Genomic DNA, 20,737 nt, shown 5'->3' with positions numbered 1-20,737 from the left:
CACACAGCAGTCCTTGCCTTGTTCCTCTGGAAACTGCAACTTCAAAAGATCAGCATTTGACTATTTGATGGTATAATTCAGACAGATGGTACTTGGAATATTTCTTTAAACTTACAGCAGCTGCAGACAAAGATGCATCATTAAATATGCACCAATCTAATAAAATACTACATCGAGCAAAAGCATGCAGGAACCAAAAATGGATGAATAGGCAACTAGCTAGAACAATTTAATTAGCTACTGAAGTGTACTACAGAGCCAAGATATCAATAACAATATTTCAGGCCTCAAATGTAATCCTTTCCTGTCACAATTGCTTCTTCATTGCGTTATACATAGATCAGTACAGGCCCTTCATCCCACAATGATGTGCCTACTGCAAGATTAATCTAACACTTCCTTCCTGCATTGCCCTCTATTTTTCTACCTATGTGCAATGTCTCTAATGTATCTGTTCTACCACCACTCCGACAGCACATTCCTTGCACCTACCACTCTTGTGTAAAAATCCTACCTCTGACATCTCCCCCCTTCCAATACTTTCCTCCAATTACCTGAAAATTATGCCATCTCATATTTGCCATTTCTGCCCTGGGACGAAAGCCCCTAGTTCACTCAACCTTCCTCATAAGGCGCACTTTCTAATCCAGGGCGCATCTTTGTAAATCTCCCCACATCGTCTCTAAAACTTTCTCATCCTTCCTGTAATGAGGCAACCAGAAATGAACACAATACTCCAAAACTTGCATGCATGCCCAAGGCTAAACATCTGAGAATATGGATGCATTAATCATCATTATGCGCTGTGTTGTATGACACCATCATTATGTTCTGTGACACATGACACAGGGGATCACGGTCTCACAACCATGATTGTTCTTGGCAAATCTTTCTACAGAAGTGGTTTGCCATTGCCTTCTTCTGGATAGTGTCTTTGTAAGACGGGTGACCCCAGCTATTATAAATATTCCTCAGAGACATTCTGCCTGGCATCAGTGGTCACATAACCAGGACTTGTGATGGGTAGCTGCTGCTCATACAGCCATCCACCTCCTGCTCCCATGGCTTCATGTGACCCTGATCGGGGGCTAAGCAGGTGCTACACCTTGCCCAAGGGTGACCTGCAGGCTAGCGGAGGGAAGAAGCACCTTACACCTCCTTTGGTAGAGACGCATCTCCACCCTGCCACCCAACTGATGCATTACCTGATACATACCGGCGCTAATAGCAACATTTTACATATAGGCCTTAAGAAGTTAATGCAATGCAGAAACAGAAACAACTGCCTGAATCATACTGGGGAACCTCAGTGAAGCTAGTCAAGATTTGCACATCTTTTGTCTTCCTCAATGCTGCTCACAATCATCCAAAAAAAAAGACTTGCATTTCGTAGACCTTCTTTGAAAAACATAGAAAGGCACGTATCAAGGCAATTCTCAGCTTAACAAAAAAACGTGGTGTATAAATAAAAACAATAAAGCAATCTTACATTCCATCCCGAAGCAATGGCTAATATACTGCATTGAATAAATAGGATGCAGAAGAGGATGCTGCTAGGCTTAGAGAGCGTGTGCTGAATGGAGGGCTTGGACAAACTTTAGCTGTTTGTCTCGAATGGTAGAGGCTGAGGGAAGACCTGATAGAGGTTGTTAAGATTATCAGAGGCACAGATACAGTAGACATGCAGTATCTGCCCCCCCCACCCCGCCCCCAGTGAAATGTTTAATCACTGCCAGAACAATGGAAGGGGCAAATATGATAGAGGTGTTCAACAGGCTCTCAGATTGACTCATGAACGTGCAAGGAAAGTAACATTGTGTCGGCAGAAGTGATTAGTTTAGTCAGGCATTTGATTACAAATTTCTTTATTTATTGAGATACAATATTTATTTATTTGAGCCGCACCACCCAGCATCTGCCAATTTGATCCAAGCCTAATCATGGGACACATTAGCCTCCCAGCCGCTACATCTTTGGGCTGTGGAGGGAAACTGGAGCACCCAGAGAAAATCTACATGGTCACGGGGAGAACGTACAAGCTCCTTACAGACAGAGGCAGGAATTGAATCCTGGTAGCTGGTACTTTAAAGAGTTGTACTAACCACTACACTACCATGCCACCCCTAGCTTAGCACAACATTATGATCCGAAGGGCCTGCTACTTTGCTGTACTTTTTTTATCTACTAATAAAATGTAATGACATGATAATTTAACTTTATGTTACTTGTTATATTTCATTATGTGCATGTTCTTCTGCTATCCCCCCATATACAACTGAAACTGTCCCTGTAAAAGTGCCAAGATATATTGACAAATCTACCCAAGCCTACCATGATATATTGTAGCAGATTGCTCTATGTAGTATTTCATATATTAGAATGCTTTTTAATATTATATACATGAAACACCATACATCTAGCAGTATCTTTTGATATTAAGGCATTGTAATCTGAACAAAAATTACAATCAAATACACAAGAGGGGTGACTGATAAGTTCATGGCCTAATGTAGAAGGAGTCAATTTTAGAAAACCTAGCATGTTTATTTTTCAACATAGTCCCCTCCTACATTTACACACTTAGTCCAGCGGTCGTAGAGCATACGGATCCCTTCTGTGTAGAAGTCGGTGTCTTGGACCTCCAGAAAGTGGTCCACAGCAAGGGAGATTGATAAGTTCATGGCCTAAGGTAGAAGGAGATGAGTTATACAGCTCTCGTTATATGCACGTGCAGTTCAATTCTTTGAGTGATTATGCAGAAAGAGTGAAGTTAATAACTCATCTCCTTCCACCTTAGGCCACGAACTTATCAATCACCCCTGTTCTGGACCACTTCTACAAAGAAGGAATCCGTAAGCTCCACGACCACTGGACTAAGTGTGTACATGTAGGAGGGGACTACGTTGAAAAATCAATGTGCTAGGTTTTCTAAAATTGACTCCTTCTACCTCAGGCCATGAACTTATCAATCACCCCTTGTACTTGCTCGAAAGTAAGTCTAATATAAACATATCTTTACATTTAAATTAATCAACTAGCTCAAGATAAATATTATTCAGTGTCAACTTTTCCTTTCACTGGTTATCCACTTAAGATTACCAGTACTGTAAGACAGCAATTGGAAACTTAGTGCAAGGCCATTCGACCATAACTGAATTTAGACTGAAATTTTCTGTTGATATCCCAAGAATTTTAATACTGTTCTTGAGTTACCCAAAGCCTTTTTTAAAGTTACATTAAAATACACATTATGACTTTTCACAAATTATTACCTTAAAATATATGTAATTCTACCTCACGAGTTGAAGCCTGATCACCATATGACATCAGGATGTGGAGACAAGCACGGCAGGGACAGCACGTTCTAAAGTGACAGTCTAGGTGGACATTGCCACCAATGTAACATTTAATTTTCTTGCTTAATTTGCAAACTCTACATTTTGAAATGCAACAGCACTGTTTTTCTGGAAATGAAGCAGCACCATTGAAATAGGCAGACTTTCAAACATCACAGTTTTTGTAACATCATTCCCATAACACAAGGATTCTTTTTGCAACGTAAGGATTCTTTTCTCAACGTGCAGATTCGCAGAAGAAATGAATACTTTCCAACTAAAAGTAAACACAATTAATAAAAACAAAACTACAAAGCAAGTAATACACCAGGGATTAAAGAAATCTAATGTCAAAGCTCTTTGACTTCATTTAAACTCCCAATTTCTTGTTTGATACGAGCCATTATAATTTTAAACAAATCACAAAATAAGGTCCCACTTCAGAAGTCCAGAAGAAAAATACCACATATACAATTCTCCCATGACAGGAGAGAACTGGATCTTGAATACCCTCTGTCTGTCTGTCTGTCTGTCTAGGAACCATATCCGACGCGGACTTTGGTGACCATGGTTTTCCATATAGATCTATCCTTCGTTTTTTGGATGACTTCCATTTCCTCGATGTGTAGCCACCTGGCTATGCTTTTGATGTACATAAGCTGAGGTCTTCCTCTAGGTTTGCTCCCCTCAATCTTTCCAGAGAGTGTGAGTTTTTCTAGTTCATCTTTTCACATGGTGTGTCCTAGGAATCTGAGTTGACTTTCTCTTATTGTTGGTACGAGTGATCGAACTGCTTGGGCTCTTCTGAGAACTTCTTCATTTGATGTGTGTGTGGTCCATGATATTTTTAACATTCTCCTGTAGAACCATAACTCAGCTGCTTCTAGACTCTTTTCCATTGCTGGGGAAATGGTCCAGCATTCACTTCCATAAGTCAGGATAGAATAAATGTAGCACTGTAGTATTCTGTTTTTAGTGTGCATGCTCATCTTTCTGTCTGTTAATATGGTCTTCATTTTTTGCCATCTTCCCAAAAAATGAAGACCCTCTGTACTTCACCTGATAATTATTCATAAATTTTTAAGCAAAACCTCACAACATCTGACCTACAATATTGACCCAGGCTATGACTCAACTTGCAATAAATCGTTGAATTGATCTGCTTTCTGCAGTTCAGCCTCACTGATCAATCCTCAGGGCACAGATGATCAGTTTTGTACCTCTCTTCCCCACAACCACCGTGCTTGAGCATTTCCGCGAGGTATAGTTAGCCAATGCCATACTCAATATTCAAGGCTGGGCAGAACATTATGCATTTGTACTTTGACCTTCCTATACTTAGAAAAGCAGTCCAGTTTTATGTTCCTACTATGAATTGCATATTAATATTGATTTGATATATGACAGTATACATTAATTTAAAATGTAATGTACTGCAAGAGTGAAATTTGAGCATTGGCTAAAATGAAGAAAAATCCTTAAGGTAATTCTTCACTGCATTCAACTAATCCACACGTTATAGAAAGGATAATTAGAACACAGAACAGTATAGTACAGTACCAGCCCTTCAGCCCACAAAGTTGTGCCAACCTTCTAACGTACCCTAAAATCAATCTAACCTTTCCCTCCTACATAACCCTCCATTTTTCTATCATCCATGTGCCTACCTAAGAGTTTCTTAAATGTCCCTAATTAATCTGCCTTTACCACACACCCACCAATCTGTGTAAAAAAGGCCTACTGTTGGCATCCCTACCAATATTCCCTCTAATCTGTAATGACCAGTGCGCTCAAACATCTTGTGCCGTGCAACTTTTTTGCCTTATGACAACTACATGTGCGCACTGAATTTTATATATTGAGGTATTCATTTTAACAGCTAGCAAATTACTGTCAATAAGAATTTTGATTTCAATAGACAACAGGTGCAGAAGTAGGCCATTCGGCCCTTCGAGCCAGCACCACCATTCACTGTGATCATGGCTGATCATCCACAATCAGTACCCTGTTCCTGCCTTCTCCCCATATACCTTGACTCCACTATCTTTAAGAGCTCTAGCTAACTCTTTCTTGAAACAATCCGGAGAATTGGCCTCCACTGCCTTCTTAGGCAGAGCATTCCACAGATCCACAACCCTCTGTGTGAAAAAGTTTTTCCTCAACTCCATTCTAAATGGTCTACCCCTTATTATTAAACTGTGGCCTCTGGTTCTGGACTGCCCCAACATCGAGAACATGTTTCCTGCCTCTAGCATGTCCAATCCCTTAATAATTTTATATGTTTCAATCAGATCCTCCTCATCCTTCTAAGTTCCAGTGTATACAAGCCCAGTCCCTCCAATCTTTCAACATATGACATTCCCGCCATCCTTGGAATTAACCCAGTGAACCTATGCTACACTCCCTCCATAGCAAGAATGTCCTTCCTGAAATTTGGAGAACAAAACTGCACACAATACTCCAGGTGGGGTCTCATTAGGGCCTTGTACAACTGCAGAAGGAAGTCTTTGCTCCTATACTCAACTCGCCTTGTTATGAAGGCCAACATGCCATTAGCTTTCTTCACTGCCTGCTGTACATGTATGCTTACTTTCAGTGACTGATGAACAAAGACACCCAAATCTCGTTGTACTTCCCTTTTTCCTAACTTGACACTATTCAGATAGTAATCTGCCTTCCTGTTCTTGCCACCAAAGTGGACAACCTCACATTTATCCACATTAAACTGCATCTGCCCACTCACCCAATCTGTCCAAGTCACCCTGCATTCTCATAACTTCCTCCTCACATTGTCACCCAGCTTTGTGTCATCTACAAATTTGCTAATGTTACCTTTAATCCTTTCATCTAAATCATTAATGTATATTGTAAATAGCTGCAGTCGAAGCACCGAGCCTTGCAGTACTCCACTAGTCACTGCCTGCCATTCTGAAAAGGACCTGTTAATCCCTACTCTTTGTTTCCTGTCTGCCAACCAATTTTCTATCCATGTCAGTACCCTACCCCCAATACCATGTGCTCTAATTTTGCCCACTAACTTCCTATATGGGACCTTATCAAAGGCTTTCTGAAAGTCCAGGTACACTACATCCACTGGCTTTCCCATGTCCATTTTCATAATTACATTCAAAAAATTCCAGAAGATTAGTCAAGCATGATTTCCCCTTTGTAAATCCATGCTGACTCGGACCTATCCTGCTACTGCTATCCAAATATGCCGCTATTTCATCTTTTATAATTGACTCCAGCATCTTCCCCACCATTGATGTCAGACTTACTGGTCTATAATTGCCTGTTTTCTCTCTCCCTCCTTTCTTAAAAAATGGGATAACATTAGCTACCCTCCAATCCGCAGGAACTGATCCTGAATCTATAGAACATTGGAAAATGATTATCAATACGACCACGATTTCTAGAGCCACCTCCTTAAGTACCCTGGGATGTAGACCATCAGGCCCTGGGAATTTATCAGCCTTTAGTCCCATCAGTTTAACCAACACCATTTTGTGCCTAATGCGAATTTCCTTCAGTTCCTCTGTTACCCTAGGTCCTCTGGGCACTATTACATCTGGGAGATTGTTTGTGTCTTCCCTAGTGAAGACAGATCCAAAGCACCTGTTCAGCTCGTCTGCCATTTCCTTGTTCCCCACAATAACTTCACCCGTTTCTGTCTTCAGGAGCCCAACTTTGGTCTTAACTAATTTTTCCCTCTTCAGATACCTAAAGAAGCTTTTACTATCCTCCTTTATATTCTTGGCTAGCTTACCTTTGTACCTCACGTTTTCCCCCCATATCGCCTTTTTAGTTATCTTCTGTTGCTCCTTAAAAGTCTCCCAATCCTCTGGCTTCCCGCTCATCCTTGCTATGCTATACTTCCTCTCTTATTTTCTCTGGGTTTGATCATTTTCACTCTCATTCATCTGCACACTCACAAAACATAGGCCGCAGGCCTGTAGCGGGTAATGAAGGATTTTCTCACCAGAGCTTTTGCACACCGTACATATGTGATTTGCTTGTTAAATAATACTTTAAAGAGCCAAGTTTCCAAATATCACTCTACTTCATCCCACTTCCAAATTCTCCAGCAACTATATCATTGCGACAACACACGCAGGTAAAACCAGTTTCTGTATTGTACATAAATATTTCTTGTAGCTGCACATTCCTGACTTCATGAGCTTTCAGTGTGGTAGTTTGTACTGTTTCATTAAGCCATTTTGTTTTAAATGAACTAGCCATTCTTTTGCGCTTCGCACCCATTGCTTCTTTCGATATTGACATAGTGAATCAATAATTTCTTCAATAAAAAGCGTAAATAAGCCAGTCCTAAAATTTGCAGACAAATCATCGCAAACTCCATACCGTCAACACTATCTGCATCAGAAACCAGAAAAGGAAAGGTGATTGTGTACGATCATGAAATATACTTAACATGCCAACAAGGTAGAGGGTGACAACCTTTTGTGCGTAGTTTAACTTCCTCTGTGCACTAGTAGCAAAAGATGTGTGCATGCGCACACCTCAGAGAAAACACTGATCCCCACTATACTTTCCTCCAATCATCATATAATAGTCATTTCCACCCTGGGAAAAAGTGACAATTATTTAAGTACAATTCCATAAAGGTATGTTTTTTAAAAAAATACTAGCTCCTAGCAGTACAGTGGTGCCACTAGCAGAGCAGTTACCACACAATTCCAGTGACCCAGGTTCAAATATGACCTCTTCTTCTACCTATCGGGAGTTAGCATTTTACTCCTCCATGACCACACTTGTCCTCCATGTGCTCCGGTTCCAAGAAAGTAGAATTGGCATGGATGAGTATTTGATGGTCAGGCAGAAGCAGTGAGCCAATGGGAAACACAAGAGATGGCAGGTGCTGAAATCCAGAGCAAAACGCAAGATACTAGAGGAAGGGATACAGACACAGCAGACATTTTGGGTTGAAACCCTTCAACTGGAATGAAAGAGGAGAGATAGCCTGTAAAAGTGGAGGTGGGGTGGGGGAGGGGGGAGGAGCAAATGACCCAGGTTCAACCGTGATCACAGGTGAGTAGCGGTATAGGATGGATGAGGGGAAAATTGAAATAGTGACAGAAATTGAGAGGTGAGAGGTGCAGGCACCAGAAAGCTACAGATGATAGAATCTGATTCATAAGCAAGGTGTAACATGTAATGTACAGATGTGCGCAGCTACAGTATACATCATGTGTACTCTGTCTATTGCTACCAGACAACGAGCGAGTTCATTATCAGTAATTGATGTGGCTGTTGTAAGCCGGCCTGCTGATGGGTCAATTCCATGTATATCACTCCCCACATTCCACTTTTCAGATCACAAGGAGACACTTTTTCTCCACCCCCACCAACTTCACCATCCATCATGATTCTAGACCTGACCCTATGATAGATATTCAACTGTATCTCCAGTTTGCTAAGCTTGCTTTCTAAATAGCAGTTGCCATTTGAAAGGAAGTAAACTTTAAACTAGATTGCTTTGTTTAACTTCTGTTCGTACATAGAAGTTAGTCTGCAGTTCTTAAAGTGTGAATAAAAATCACTCTTTATAGAACAGATTTGCAAATAGGCTCTATAGCTTGAAGATGTTGTGTCTGTAAAGAGTGACTGCACATGCTTTACTATTGCTCAAGAGTAGAGCATAAGCCAATGCACTGTATAATTTATGTCGTTTCAAACAGACAAGCTGACTCCTAAGTTGCTTACGTTAAGGTAACTTGCAGAACAGATGAATGATATCATTTACCACATCAATAACTAATGTGTTTATAGTTGGAAGAGTTTTATGTACTCAGAAGTTAGCTTTACAGCATTAATGGTAGCTAGCCAAGATCTATGTCTCCAAAAAAATACTTTTAGACCGTTTGAGTTGAAAAGATATCTGAGGAAGTATCACAGGCTTCTGAAGTCACTCAAGTTGGGGAAAAAAGGGGTATAAATGAGAAGAGCAGCTCAGACTTATTAGGAACATCAGGAAACATGAAAGAACTAGAATTCATTCCTCCAGCTTTAGTTTCTGTAGCTGACAACTTGCTTGTCTGCATCTTTGGTATGTCTTTTTTGTTTATAGAAATTGTACCAATATTTTGGAAATCCTAAATCCTTTATGTTTGATAAATCCTTTGTGTCTTAGAAATAGTGTGCATTTTAGAAATGGTTTATAGTTGGGAAATGTTTAAGATAGAAATCTTTGGTGAGCTTTAAATGTGTCTTATGAGTGTTGTGTGAATTTGGACACTTATCACAGCAGATAAATGAAATGAACAGGACTAGGCAGTTTAAATGGTTTGACACAGACTAGATAGGCTGAAGGGCCTGTTTCTGTGCTGTACTTGTTGATGACTCTAACTATGTTTTAAATTACTTAGCTAGCTGTAAGTACCTTCTACTTGGTAGGGAGAGAATTCCCGACACTCAAATAGTGGGTACTGGCAGCTAAACTTGCCGTGGAGAATAAACAGTCTTTGAAGATTGGGTGGTTACAGTATAATCTCCCATTAGTGAGAGTACTCATGGCTATTTATATCTTCGTTTAAGTTTAGAACTTCACGGTCAGCAAACCCAATACCATCAGGACCCAGCAGTCAGTATAAATGTTGTTTAAATATTTACTGTTTAAAGAATAGGCTATTTCCCAACACCATTTATAACTTGACTTCTCATCAGCCCATTCTTACATTCTTCAAAACCGATTATTTCACTAAGTTAGTTAACTACTTCAGTTCATGAAATAAGAGGAAATATAAGTAAACTCTTCATTATATATAGATGGTTGTAAATTACCTGGTGTGCATCTAAGTCAATGATCATAGCCTTAGAAACTCCTTCCACTCTCTCAAATAAGAACTGCAATTAAAAATAGTCATAATTACATTTCAAGAATGTGAAAGCTGTTGCATAGCTTTATAACTACTGTACACATCACAAACTTTCAGAAACTAGGAAATTTTTTAAATCAATGAAAACAAAAGCAAGTTTTAAACAGTCAATACATGACACATGAAAACTACCAAATATATTTATTAACAGTTTATACCTGACACAGACTTTGAAAATGATTCCTTGGATTGGGGAGAACCACTGAGAAAAAAAAAAGTGTCTCTCTCCAATGTAATTTTTAATAATGTTTCAAAAATATTTGACCATAGCACATTATCCATGGTAAAGTGATATTGTAAACTCATCCAATAAAATGCTTGCTCAAGGACAACAGGACCTTACTGTATCCATGTTGCCCCATGGGCATTCTAGAAGGCCACAGCAGATACTGTGCTGACTCAGATTTAATATTCATGGTGACTGTTCAATAACAAATCAGCACACCAGTAGCACAAATTAATTGTCAGCATTCAGCTTTTAACACCCTTGACAGCATTACGCCATAAAGCCCACTCAGCAGGATCCATATGCACAGGGAAAAGCTTTGCCCTGCCTGAGCAATGTACATGAACCCGATCCTTCCAAATGACATCAACAATTTCCTAGAATAAAAGTCAAAGATTCAAAGCACAATTATTATCAACACATGTATGAAGTATACAACCCTGGGATTGTCTTATTGTGGACCTGCCACAAAGCAAAGGAACACCATGGAACACATTAAAAGAAAATATGAAACACTCAACATGCAAAAAAGAACAAATCATGCAAACAGCAAAATGAACGAGGAAATAACACAAAACATCAAACTGCGGAGTCTTTGAAATAGTTTGGGAATGTTCAGTTTCGGTCAGTTCAGATCAGATCAATTTAGCGTTGTGTCATTCGTTCATTGCAGGCCACATCCAGCCCACCCCAGTCATACCATTCACTAAATTCAAAACAGGTACCAAGGATGAAAACTGGGCATTCTCAATTAAGTTTGATGTAGGTGTAGCAAGTCCATTTATGTCTGCAGTCTAATTTTATATTCAGCGTGTAGTTTCAAAGCTCTTTTACTGGTGACAAACGACTAATGTAACTGCAGGAAAGCAGCATCCATCATCAAGGACTCCCAACATCCAGGCCATGTTCTCTTCTAACTGCTGTCATCAGGAGAGGGGTACAGGAGCCTCATGTCCCACGCCACCAGGATCAGAAACAGTTATTACCCCTCAACCACCGGGCTTTTGAACCAGAAGGGATAACTTCATTCACCCCAACACTTAATTGATTCCACAACCAATGGATTCAGTTGCAGGTACTCTACAACTTGTGTTCTCAATATTGCTTATTCATTTATTATTATTTTTTTCATTTATTTTTGTATCTGCATTTGGTTGTCTTCAGCACATTGACTGCTTGTTTGTCTCTGTCGTGAGTCTATTGTGTTTCTTTGTACTTACTGTGAATGCCAGCAAAATATTACATAGTGATATATGTGTACTTTGATAATAAATTTGCTTTGAACTTGGAAACTAGCAAGACGAAGCAGGTAGATGCACAGTTGGGGAGGCTGTAGCTCATCAAGCGCTGCACCAATATCCTAATGGTGTTGGGAAAAGTGGGGGGGGGGGCGATGCTCTGGGGTTGGCAAGGGGAAGGGTTCAAACTAGCTTAGAAGGAGAATGGTATGCTGTGAATCAGTAAGGAGAACAGCCAAACTGAAAATAGAAGATAGAACTCGGGTAAAGGGCAAGAGAAAAGAAAAGGCAATAAAATAGAGAATTAATGATAACTAGAGTGCATCAGAAAGGGCAAGAACCATACAAGCATTAAAGTGCATCAGCACAAAGAGCCATAGTATTAAAAATGCAAGAAGAAAATTAAAGGCTCTTCATGTGAATGCACACAGCATTTGTTACAAGATAGATGAGTTGACAGCCACTACAGAAATGTGGCTGCGAGGTGACCAAGGCTAGGAACAAAACATTTGACATTTCTGAATCATAAGTGAAAACCTTTTAAAAAGGATACGATTACTCCAGTGACAAGGGATGGTAATGGTTGAGAGATCAGTATGGGCAGAAATCAAGATGTCAATGCACAGAAAATTACATTGGCCCCCTAACAGAAGCTACACTGTATAATCTGAGAAATAATAAGAGCTGTGAGAAAGGTACTTTGGGGATGGGAAGCAATGTATTGGCATCCAAAGGCCGTGGCTAACTAACAAGAAACATTGAATCTCAGGACAAATGGGTTACTTTCAGATTGGCAATGGCATGTGAATCAGTGGCAATGTCTCAGCTTCTTACAATCAATATTAACGACTCAGATATAGAGACCAAATGCACTGCAGCCAACATTGTAGGTGATAAGTTCTGAGACGGGAACAAGGTGCTTTGAAAGTGATACAAACAGATTGAGTGTGAGGGCAAGAATCTGGAAGTTTGAGATAAAAAATGGGAGGTTTTCCACTTAGTAAGAATAAAAACACAAATTATCTTTTAACTGCAGTGAGTCTACAAAATGTTACAGATCAAAGGGATCTGTGGCCCTAGTACATGAAACAGTAAAAATTTGAATTCAGGATGTTTGAATGTCAATTTCAATCCAGTATTAAGTGGAAAGCAACCCTTAATACAAACAAGAATCTGTCTTAAAAAGAACTATTTATAACTTATAAGCATTAATCATTGCCTGGAAAGATTGAAGGCTACCACTTCAAGTGACAGATGCCGTAACTAAACCTTTGGTGACAAGACAATCTCTTATATTGACATTTCTATAAAAATACTTTATTAAACAAAGTAGCAATCACAAGCACTTTGAAGACAATGAAACCAGTTTGGGACATTCTGCTTTGCACCATTGTAAATTATGCAAAAGTAAACAATAAATGATTTTTTTTCAAGATCTGTATTCCAGCAACTGTAGTCTCCTGTGTCTCCAAATTATAAATTATCCCTCAATGTAGCACCCAGGCTGAGATCAGGGGAGGGATTAAATGGACATCCTGTCACATAAAATCATATTCCTGTCAATTAAAATAATTAAAGATAAATTTGTTCATTCAATCAATTTGCAGCATTTATATATTCAGGCAGCAGTCTTTCAATACTGTAATAAAAGAAGAATATTCTGAATAACTGAGGTTTTGTGCTCTGAAACCTTTTGACTATCTCAGGTGTTTGAATATTCAAAGCTGTCTTGCACATAATGACATGCTCCCATTGGAATAATGTAACTCTACAGAGACAATACCCACATCCACACAATTGAAATTGAAAATGTATTTAATCATCTGATGTTATTTCTATGCTTAAAGTGTATAAAACCTTCTACGAGAGATCCTTCCAGTATGTCTCCTCGTTGGGGTGAATAACTACCATAAGACCATAAGATATATGAACTAAATTAGGCCATTTGACCCATTGAGTCTGCCCTACCATTTCATCAAGGCTGATCCAATTTTGCTCTCAGCTCCAACCTCCTGCCTTCTCCCCATATCCCTTCACACCCTGATCAATCAAGAATCTATCAACCTCTGCCTTAAATATACATAAAGTCTTGGCCTCCACAGCTACCAGTGACAAAGAATTCCACAGATTCACCACTCTCTGGCTAAAGAAATACCTCCTCATCTCCATTCTGAACGGATGCCCCTCAATTCTGAGGCTTTGTCCTCTGGTCCTAGACTTTCTCACCATAGGAAACATCCTCTTCACATCCATTCATCAAGGCCTTTCACCATCTAATAGGTTTCAACGAGGTCACCCCTCATTTTTTTGAATTCTCATGAATATAGGCCCAGAGCCATCAAACACTCTTCATATGACAAGCCATTTGATCTTGGAATCATTTTCATGAACATCCTTTGAACTGTCTCCAGTTTCAGCACATCCTTTCTAAGAGAAGGGGCCCAAAAACTGCTCACAACACTCCAAGTGAGGCCAATGAATGCTAACATCGCATTTGCTTTCCTCACTACAGACTCAACTTGCAAATTAACCTTTGGGGAATCCTGCACAAGGACCTCCAAGTTCCTTTGCACCTCAGTTTTTTTGTATTTAGAAAATAGTCAATCCTTTCATTTTTTTCTACCAAACTACATGACCATACACTTCCCAACTCTGTGTTCCATCGCCTACTTCTTTGCCCATTCACCAAATCTAAGTCCTTCTGTAGCCTCTGCACTTCCTCAAAACTGCCTGCCCCTCCATCTACCTTCATATCATCTGCAAACTTTGCAACAAAGCCATCATCCAAATCATTGACATATAATGTAAAAAGAATCACATCCAACACAGACTCTTATGGAACACCAGTAGTCACTGGCAGCCAATCAGAAAATGGTCCCTTTATTTCCACTCTTTGCCTTCTGCCAATTAGCCACTGCTTATCCATGCTAGATATACCATGGGCTCGTAGCTTGTTAAGAAGCCTCATGTGTGGCACCTTGTCAAATGCCTTTGAAAATTCAAGTACACATTAACTGACTCTCCTTTGTCTATCCCACTTGTCATTTCTTCAAAGAATTCCAACAGATTTGTCAGACAAGATTTGCCCCTGAGGGAACCATGATGACTACAGACTATTTTATCATGTATCTCCAAGTACCACGAGGCCTCATCCCTAATAATTGACTCTAACATCTTCCCAACCACTAAGGTCAGATTAACTGGCCTATAGTTTCCTTTCTCCTGCCTCTCTTCTTCTTGAAGAGTAGAGTGACATTTGCAATTTTCCAGAACCATTCTAGAATCTAATGATCTTTAAAGATTATTACTAATGATTCCACAATCTCCTCAGCCACTTCCTTCAGAACTCTGGGGTGTACACCATCTGGTCCAGGTGATTTATCTAACATCAGGCCTTTCAGTTTCCCAAGAACTTCTCTCTAGTTAATGGTAACTTCACACACTTCAAGACCCCTGACACCAGGAACTTCCACCATACTGCTAGTGTGTTCTACAGTGAAGACTGATGCAAAATACTGACGAAGGGTCTCGGCCTGAAATGTCGACTGTACCTCTTCCTAGAGACGCTGCCTGGCCTGCTGCGTTCACCAGCAACTTTGATGTGTGTTGCAAAATACTTATTCAGTTTGCCTGCCATTCCTTGTCCCCCATTACTATCTTTCCAGCATCATTTTCCAATGGTCCTATATACAATCCCACCTCTCCTTTACACCTTATCTATCTTAAGAAACTTTTGATATCCTCTTTAATATTATTGGTTAATTAACCTTAATATTCTATCTTTACCTTCTTAATGACTTCTATTGGTTTTTAAAAGCTTCCCAATCCTCTAACTTCCCACTAACTTTTGCTCTGTTATATGCCCTCTCTTTTGCTTTTATATCGGCTTTTACTTCTTGCTAGCTACGGTTGTGTCATCTTTCCTTTAGAATACTTCCTCCTCTTTAGACTGTACATGCCCTGTGGCTTCTAAATTGTTTGCAGAAATTTCTGCCATTGCTGTTCTGCCATCATCACTGCCTGCGTTCTTTTCCAATCAATTCTGACCAACTCCTCTCACATGCCTCTGTAATTCCCTTTACTGATACAGATACATCTCACCTTAGCTTCTCCTTCTCAAGATTTCAGGGTGAATTCGATTATATTGAAATCACTTGTCCCTAAGGGTTCTTTTTCCTTAAGCTCTCCAATCAATTCAGGTTCATTGCCCACCACCTAATCCAGAATAGCTACTTCCCTAGTGGGCTCCAGAGCCCAACCAAAAAACTATCTCACAGGCATTCCAGAAAGCCCGCTCTAAGAATCCAGCACTATCCTGATTTACCCTGTATACCCGCATATTGAAATCTCTATGACCATTGTAATATTCCCCTTTCGGCATCCATTTTCTATCTCCTGTTGTAATTTATAGACCTCATCCTTCCTACTGTTTGGGGGTCTGTATGCAACTCCCATCAGGGAGTTTTTCCTCCCCTTGCAGTTCCTGAGCTCTATTCACAATGATTCAACACCTCTGACACTATGTTACTTCTTTCTGAAGATTTGATTTCATTTTTTACCGACAAAGCAATGCCACCCCCTCTGCCTTTCTGCCTGTCCTTTCAATACAAAGTGTGTCATTAAGCTCCCAGCTATGATTCAGTGATGCCTACAACATCATACATGCCAGTCTGTAACTGTTCTATAGCCAGACCTATTACATCTACGGCTCATAAAGTCACAACATTTGGCACATTTCCAGGATATGTTTGTGACCCATTATGCAACCAGTGACTCCAGCAGTCTAAGAGAGAAGTATTTTTAAGGGCATCACCTTGTAATTAGATCCGTTTGGGCCAACAACCACAGAAACATGATATATCAAAGAACAAAGTAGACAGCTGAGGAGGTAGATGTAAAATGTAATTGCAAGTCTGTGTATTTGTGTAAGGGATTAGTGCTGGGTAGTTTGGTATGACAAGGTCATTGGTTGTGGCACAGGATTAATCGTCTTTCAGGATAACAGTGGGTGGGGGTCATGTATATTCAGTGCTCAGTGGGCATCCATAGCTGAGGGTGTTATTAGTAACATGATCTTACTAAGTAAAATTCGCATAAAGATTTACAGGGTAGGAACTTGAAGTAAGAGTAGGAATAAGCTACTCAGCCTCTTGTGTGCTCAAGGTAGATTGGTAGACACTTTGAAGTACAAAGGCTCAAAGGCATCAACAACTTTGGTGTACTACTGTAACTCATTATAGTTATTGTATTGTACACAAGTTCAAAGTAAATTTATTATCAAAGTACATATTTGTCAGCATATACAACCCTGAGATTCATGTTCTTCCAGGCATACTCAATAAGTCCAATAACCATAACAGAATCAACGAAAGACTGCACTGAACAAGGCAGACAACCAGTGTGCAAAAAGACAGCAAACTGTGCAAATACAAAAGAAAGAAATAATAATATTAATAAATAAACAAACAATAAATATCAACAGCATGAGATGAAGAGTCATTGAAAATGAGTCCATAGGTTGTGGAAACAGTTCAGTGATGGGGTGAGTGAAGTTATCCCTTCTGGTTCAGGAAACTGATGGTCGAGAGGTAATAACTGCTCCTGAACTTGGTCATGTGGGACCTGAGGACGTTCTTCCTGATGGCAGCAGCAAGAAGAGAACATTGCCCGAGTGGTGGGGGTCCTTGATGATGGAAGGTGCTTTCCTGCCACAGCGGTCTGTGTCGATGTGCTCAATGGTGGGCAGTGCTTTAATTGTGATGGACTGGGCCACGATGGATGATGCAACGATTCCGTCGGTGCACTACAGAACGTTCTGCAGGCTATGCATGATACTTAACAACAGAAGCCTAAATAAATACTCACTAAATGGTGTAGAAATGAAACGTTGTTTAAGAACTTGAGAAATCTGAATGCTCAAGTGATTTGTACCATCAATGTGGAACAGACAAACAGGTTGAAGATTGTTGTGGGCATCACACTGACCATATGTTTAGAGTTTTTAAAGTTCAGGTCATGATGCCACAAAGGAGGATTCAAAATTTTGGAGTTCATCCCGAGTTCAGGTGAGGTAGTGCTGGATTATACAGGAAGGCTGTGAAAAAAATTGGGATGCCTCAGTTTTGTAAAAGCCTGAATTTATGAAGCTGACAGAATTTTAAATGTGGTTAGAAAAGTCTTGGAACCATGACGTTAGGATAAAAGAAATTGTTTCAATCAAGTATGTACTCTATTGTTTATTCAGCTATGCAGTACACTTTGAACTAAAACTATAAAGTTTCCAACATTACAAATTGAAAAGAAAATTATGAACAGATATCTTAGGAAAAATGAAAAAGAAGAAAAAATGATGGAAGGACAATAAGCTTTCTCTCTGAATAGACAAACAGGGACTGATTAAATAGCATTCCTCATTCAATTCTCTACTTGACCAGGAGTAACGAAATACACACACCACTGCTAAAACAATAAACCTGCATCTTTTATGGACATCTCCTCTTAAGGAAGTTGTTATTACAGAGTGGAATGAATTACAAAACTATAAACAGAAATGCAACAAGTAAGATTTTGCAAGGTAATACCGGCATTTCTGCTCACAATCATCAGTGATAACAAGCTTGGGATTCGCACGCAGATGGATATCTCAACACTAGACATCTGCTCTGAAGCATTTTCCGATTAAGCTCCATTGATGGATTCTTCATGCATCAGATTTAGATCAAGTGTAGGCACAGCAAATGTATTAATTTCAATGGAAAGGAACAGCTCTGAGAAACCATGCTAAGTTTTAGTTAAATTACATATTTTCTAGTTGTTTTTGTTTGCATACATGATTTTATTATTCTTATTACTTAAGTGTTTGATTTGTTTTTCAATATTTTCTGAACATTTGTGTATATTTCAGAATTACACAGATTTAGAAACATTAGCAATATTTTAACAGCTTTAACATGAAAGAGGATCCACTGTTTTCCTGGTGTAAACAACAAATAAACTCTTCTCAGGCTTCCAGATATCAATTATAACTGATGTTTTGATGTCAAACTCTGCTGTCTTCTTCAGGGATGATTCCTTGGAATGTCTAGTCCAGTGGTATTTATACTCCCGTAGTCTGTCCCTCTTGATTGGTTAGTCCTTATCCAATCAGGTTTCCACTCTCCCACCTTGTTTACAACTGAATTCCAGTTCATCTTTGCTAAAATTCTTTTCCTCTAGTCTTATTTCAAAGGCTTCCTTTACCAGGTGGTCCCAAAAGCCATTGGCATGGCACAGTGGTTTTGTGTCGTCAAAATCAATCCTATGGCCATTGCGAATGCAGTGTTCTGTTACTGCTAATTTCTCCAACTAACCCAAACGGATACACCACCTGTGCTCCTTGAAGTGGTTTCCACCGCGCATCCTGCCTGACCAATGCATGCTGCTTCGCATTCATAGGGAATCCTGTAAACACCAGCCGACCCGAGTCCCAGGTCATCTTTGACCCACATAAACTGTGACCCACAAGCTACACTCAATAGAACCTGCACAAGGCATGTGTAATCCTTGTGTTTCAGAAACAACTACAGGTAATTCACTGCTTACTAAATATTCTACGCAAGATAAATATGAAAAGTCTGGAAACAAAATCTTATGTTACAAAAATCTATTGTGATCCTAAAACGGCAACCATCTAATGATTTCCATATTCCAAAAAAGCAGACTAAATTAAAAAAAACATTGACAAAGGAGATTCAAATGAGTCTGGTAATGATTTTGGAGTAATATTGTTATACAAAGCAAAGTTTAGTCTTCCCTTCATTGTTTTAATGGAAACATAAAACTATTACTTTTGGAGATCTTGAAATAGTAGAGGGGAAATCAAATCAATACCGTATGCATGAAAACATTGTTCCTAATGTCCAGGACAAAGTTTTATATATACATTTAAATGTAGTAAGCTGAATACAATTTAATCTTTGTTTGTTAGATGGTTAACAAAATAAACTCATAATGCATGGATCACTTTGACTGAAATTTCCTTCCCACAATTTTGTTTTGCTTCTCTAAGCAGTTAATCAGAAGCAACTATGAATGTCAGCCAAAGCTGATCCAAATTTTAAAACCAATTGGAGTTAAAAATCACTTTGAGGATTTAAAACCAAAAGTATGTCATAATATCTGTATAAATAATCACTAAGTTCACTTTACATTCAAAGCTACTCAAATAATGTGTTGCCTCTCATTGGTGAAATACTTTCATATTCTGGAACCAAGTTTTCAAGTCTTAGGTAATGAGAAAATCATATTTATTTACTTTCCATTCTCACCTTAATTGCCAGAGTTATGTCAGCATAGGCACAAAACCCTCCTCCTTGGTCACTCGAACAATGATGGAAGCCACCACCTAACAGAAGTAAAGCAGAGGTAATAATAATATTAATAACTTAATTATAGAGTATTTTTCATGCCAATGATGCAATTCAAAGTGCTTTACAATGTGATAAAAAGATGAAAAAATTAAGAAATAAAAACATGAAAATAAAAGAAAAAGACATTAATTAAAAGCAAGGTAAAATAAATAGGCTTTGAGCTGGCTTTTAAAAACGTTAACTGAGACTGCATCCCTTATAGTTTTACATAGTGAATTCCACAGTTTAGGAGCGTAGTTCAAAACAGCTGACCTTTTTTGAGGGAGATTATTTAAATTTAAGCGACTGGCAGAAGAAGACCTAAGAGTTCAAGCAAAATTATAAAACAAAAGCAATTCTCTAATGTACTCTAGTCCCAGACCATTAATTGCTTTAAAAAAGTAAGAGAACTTTAATATCAATTCAAAAAGATACAGGAAGCCAATGCAAAGTAGCTAAGATGGGAGAGATATATTCCTTCATCTGGTTTTGCTTAAAAGTGCAACACCAGCATTCTGAATGAATTGAAGTTTGTCATGGATTATTTTGGAAGGCCAGTAAAAAGTGTTGTGCAGTAATCTAGCCTATTTAACATAAAGGTGTGAATTAGTTTTTCAGCATCATTATGTGACAGAAACAGACATTTTACAATATG

At 39.1% G+C, this 20,737-nt stretch overlaps 1 protein-coding gene across 4 annotated transcripts in view; it reads right to left on the bottom strand.

The window, feature by feature from the left end:
- hdac11 (histone deacetylase 11) overlaps window positions 1-20,737 on the bottom strand; it is a 161,542-nt gene that overhangs the window by 77,558 nt on the left and 63,247 nt on the right. For all 4 annotated transcript variants that reach the window (XM_072280367.1, XM_072280368.1, XM_072280366.1 and 1 more), the window contains 2 exons: window positions 20,002-20,078; window positions 10,137-10,199 (listed from right to left, as the gene is read on the bottom strand). In XM_072280367.1, coding sequence (XP_072136468.1) covers window positions 10,137-10,199; window positions 20,002-20,078 — 140 coding nt within the window. The remainder of the gene's footprint in view (window positions 1-10,136; window positions 10,200-20,001; window positions 20,079-20,737) is intronic.

This window comes from Mobula birostris, chromosome 16 (genome assembly GCF_030028105.1).
Source record: "Mobula birostris isolate sMobBir1 chromosome 16, sMobBir1.hap1, whole genome shotgun sequence".
NCBI lineage: Eukaryota > Metazoa > Chordata > Chondrichthyes > Myliobatiformes > Myliobatidae > Mobula > Mobula birostris.
Note: the sequence above shows the minus strand (reverse complement) of the source record. Positions and strands in the feature narration are given on the sequence as shown.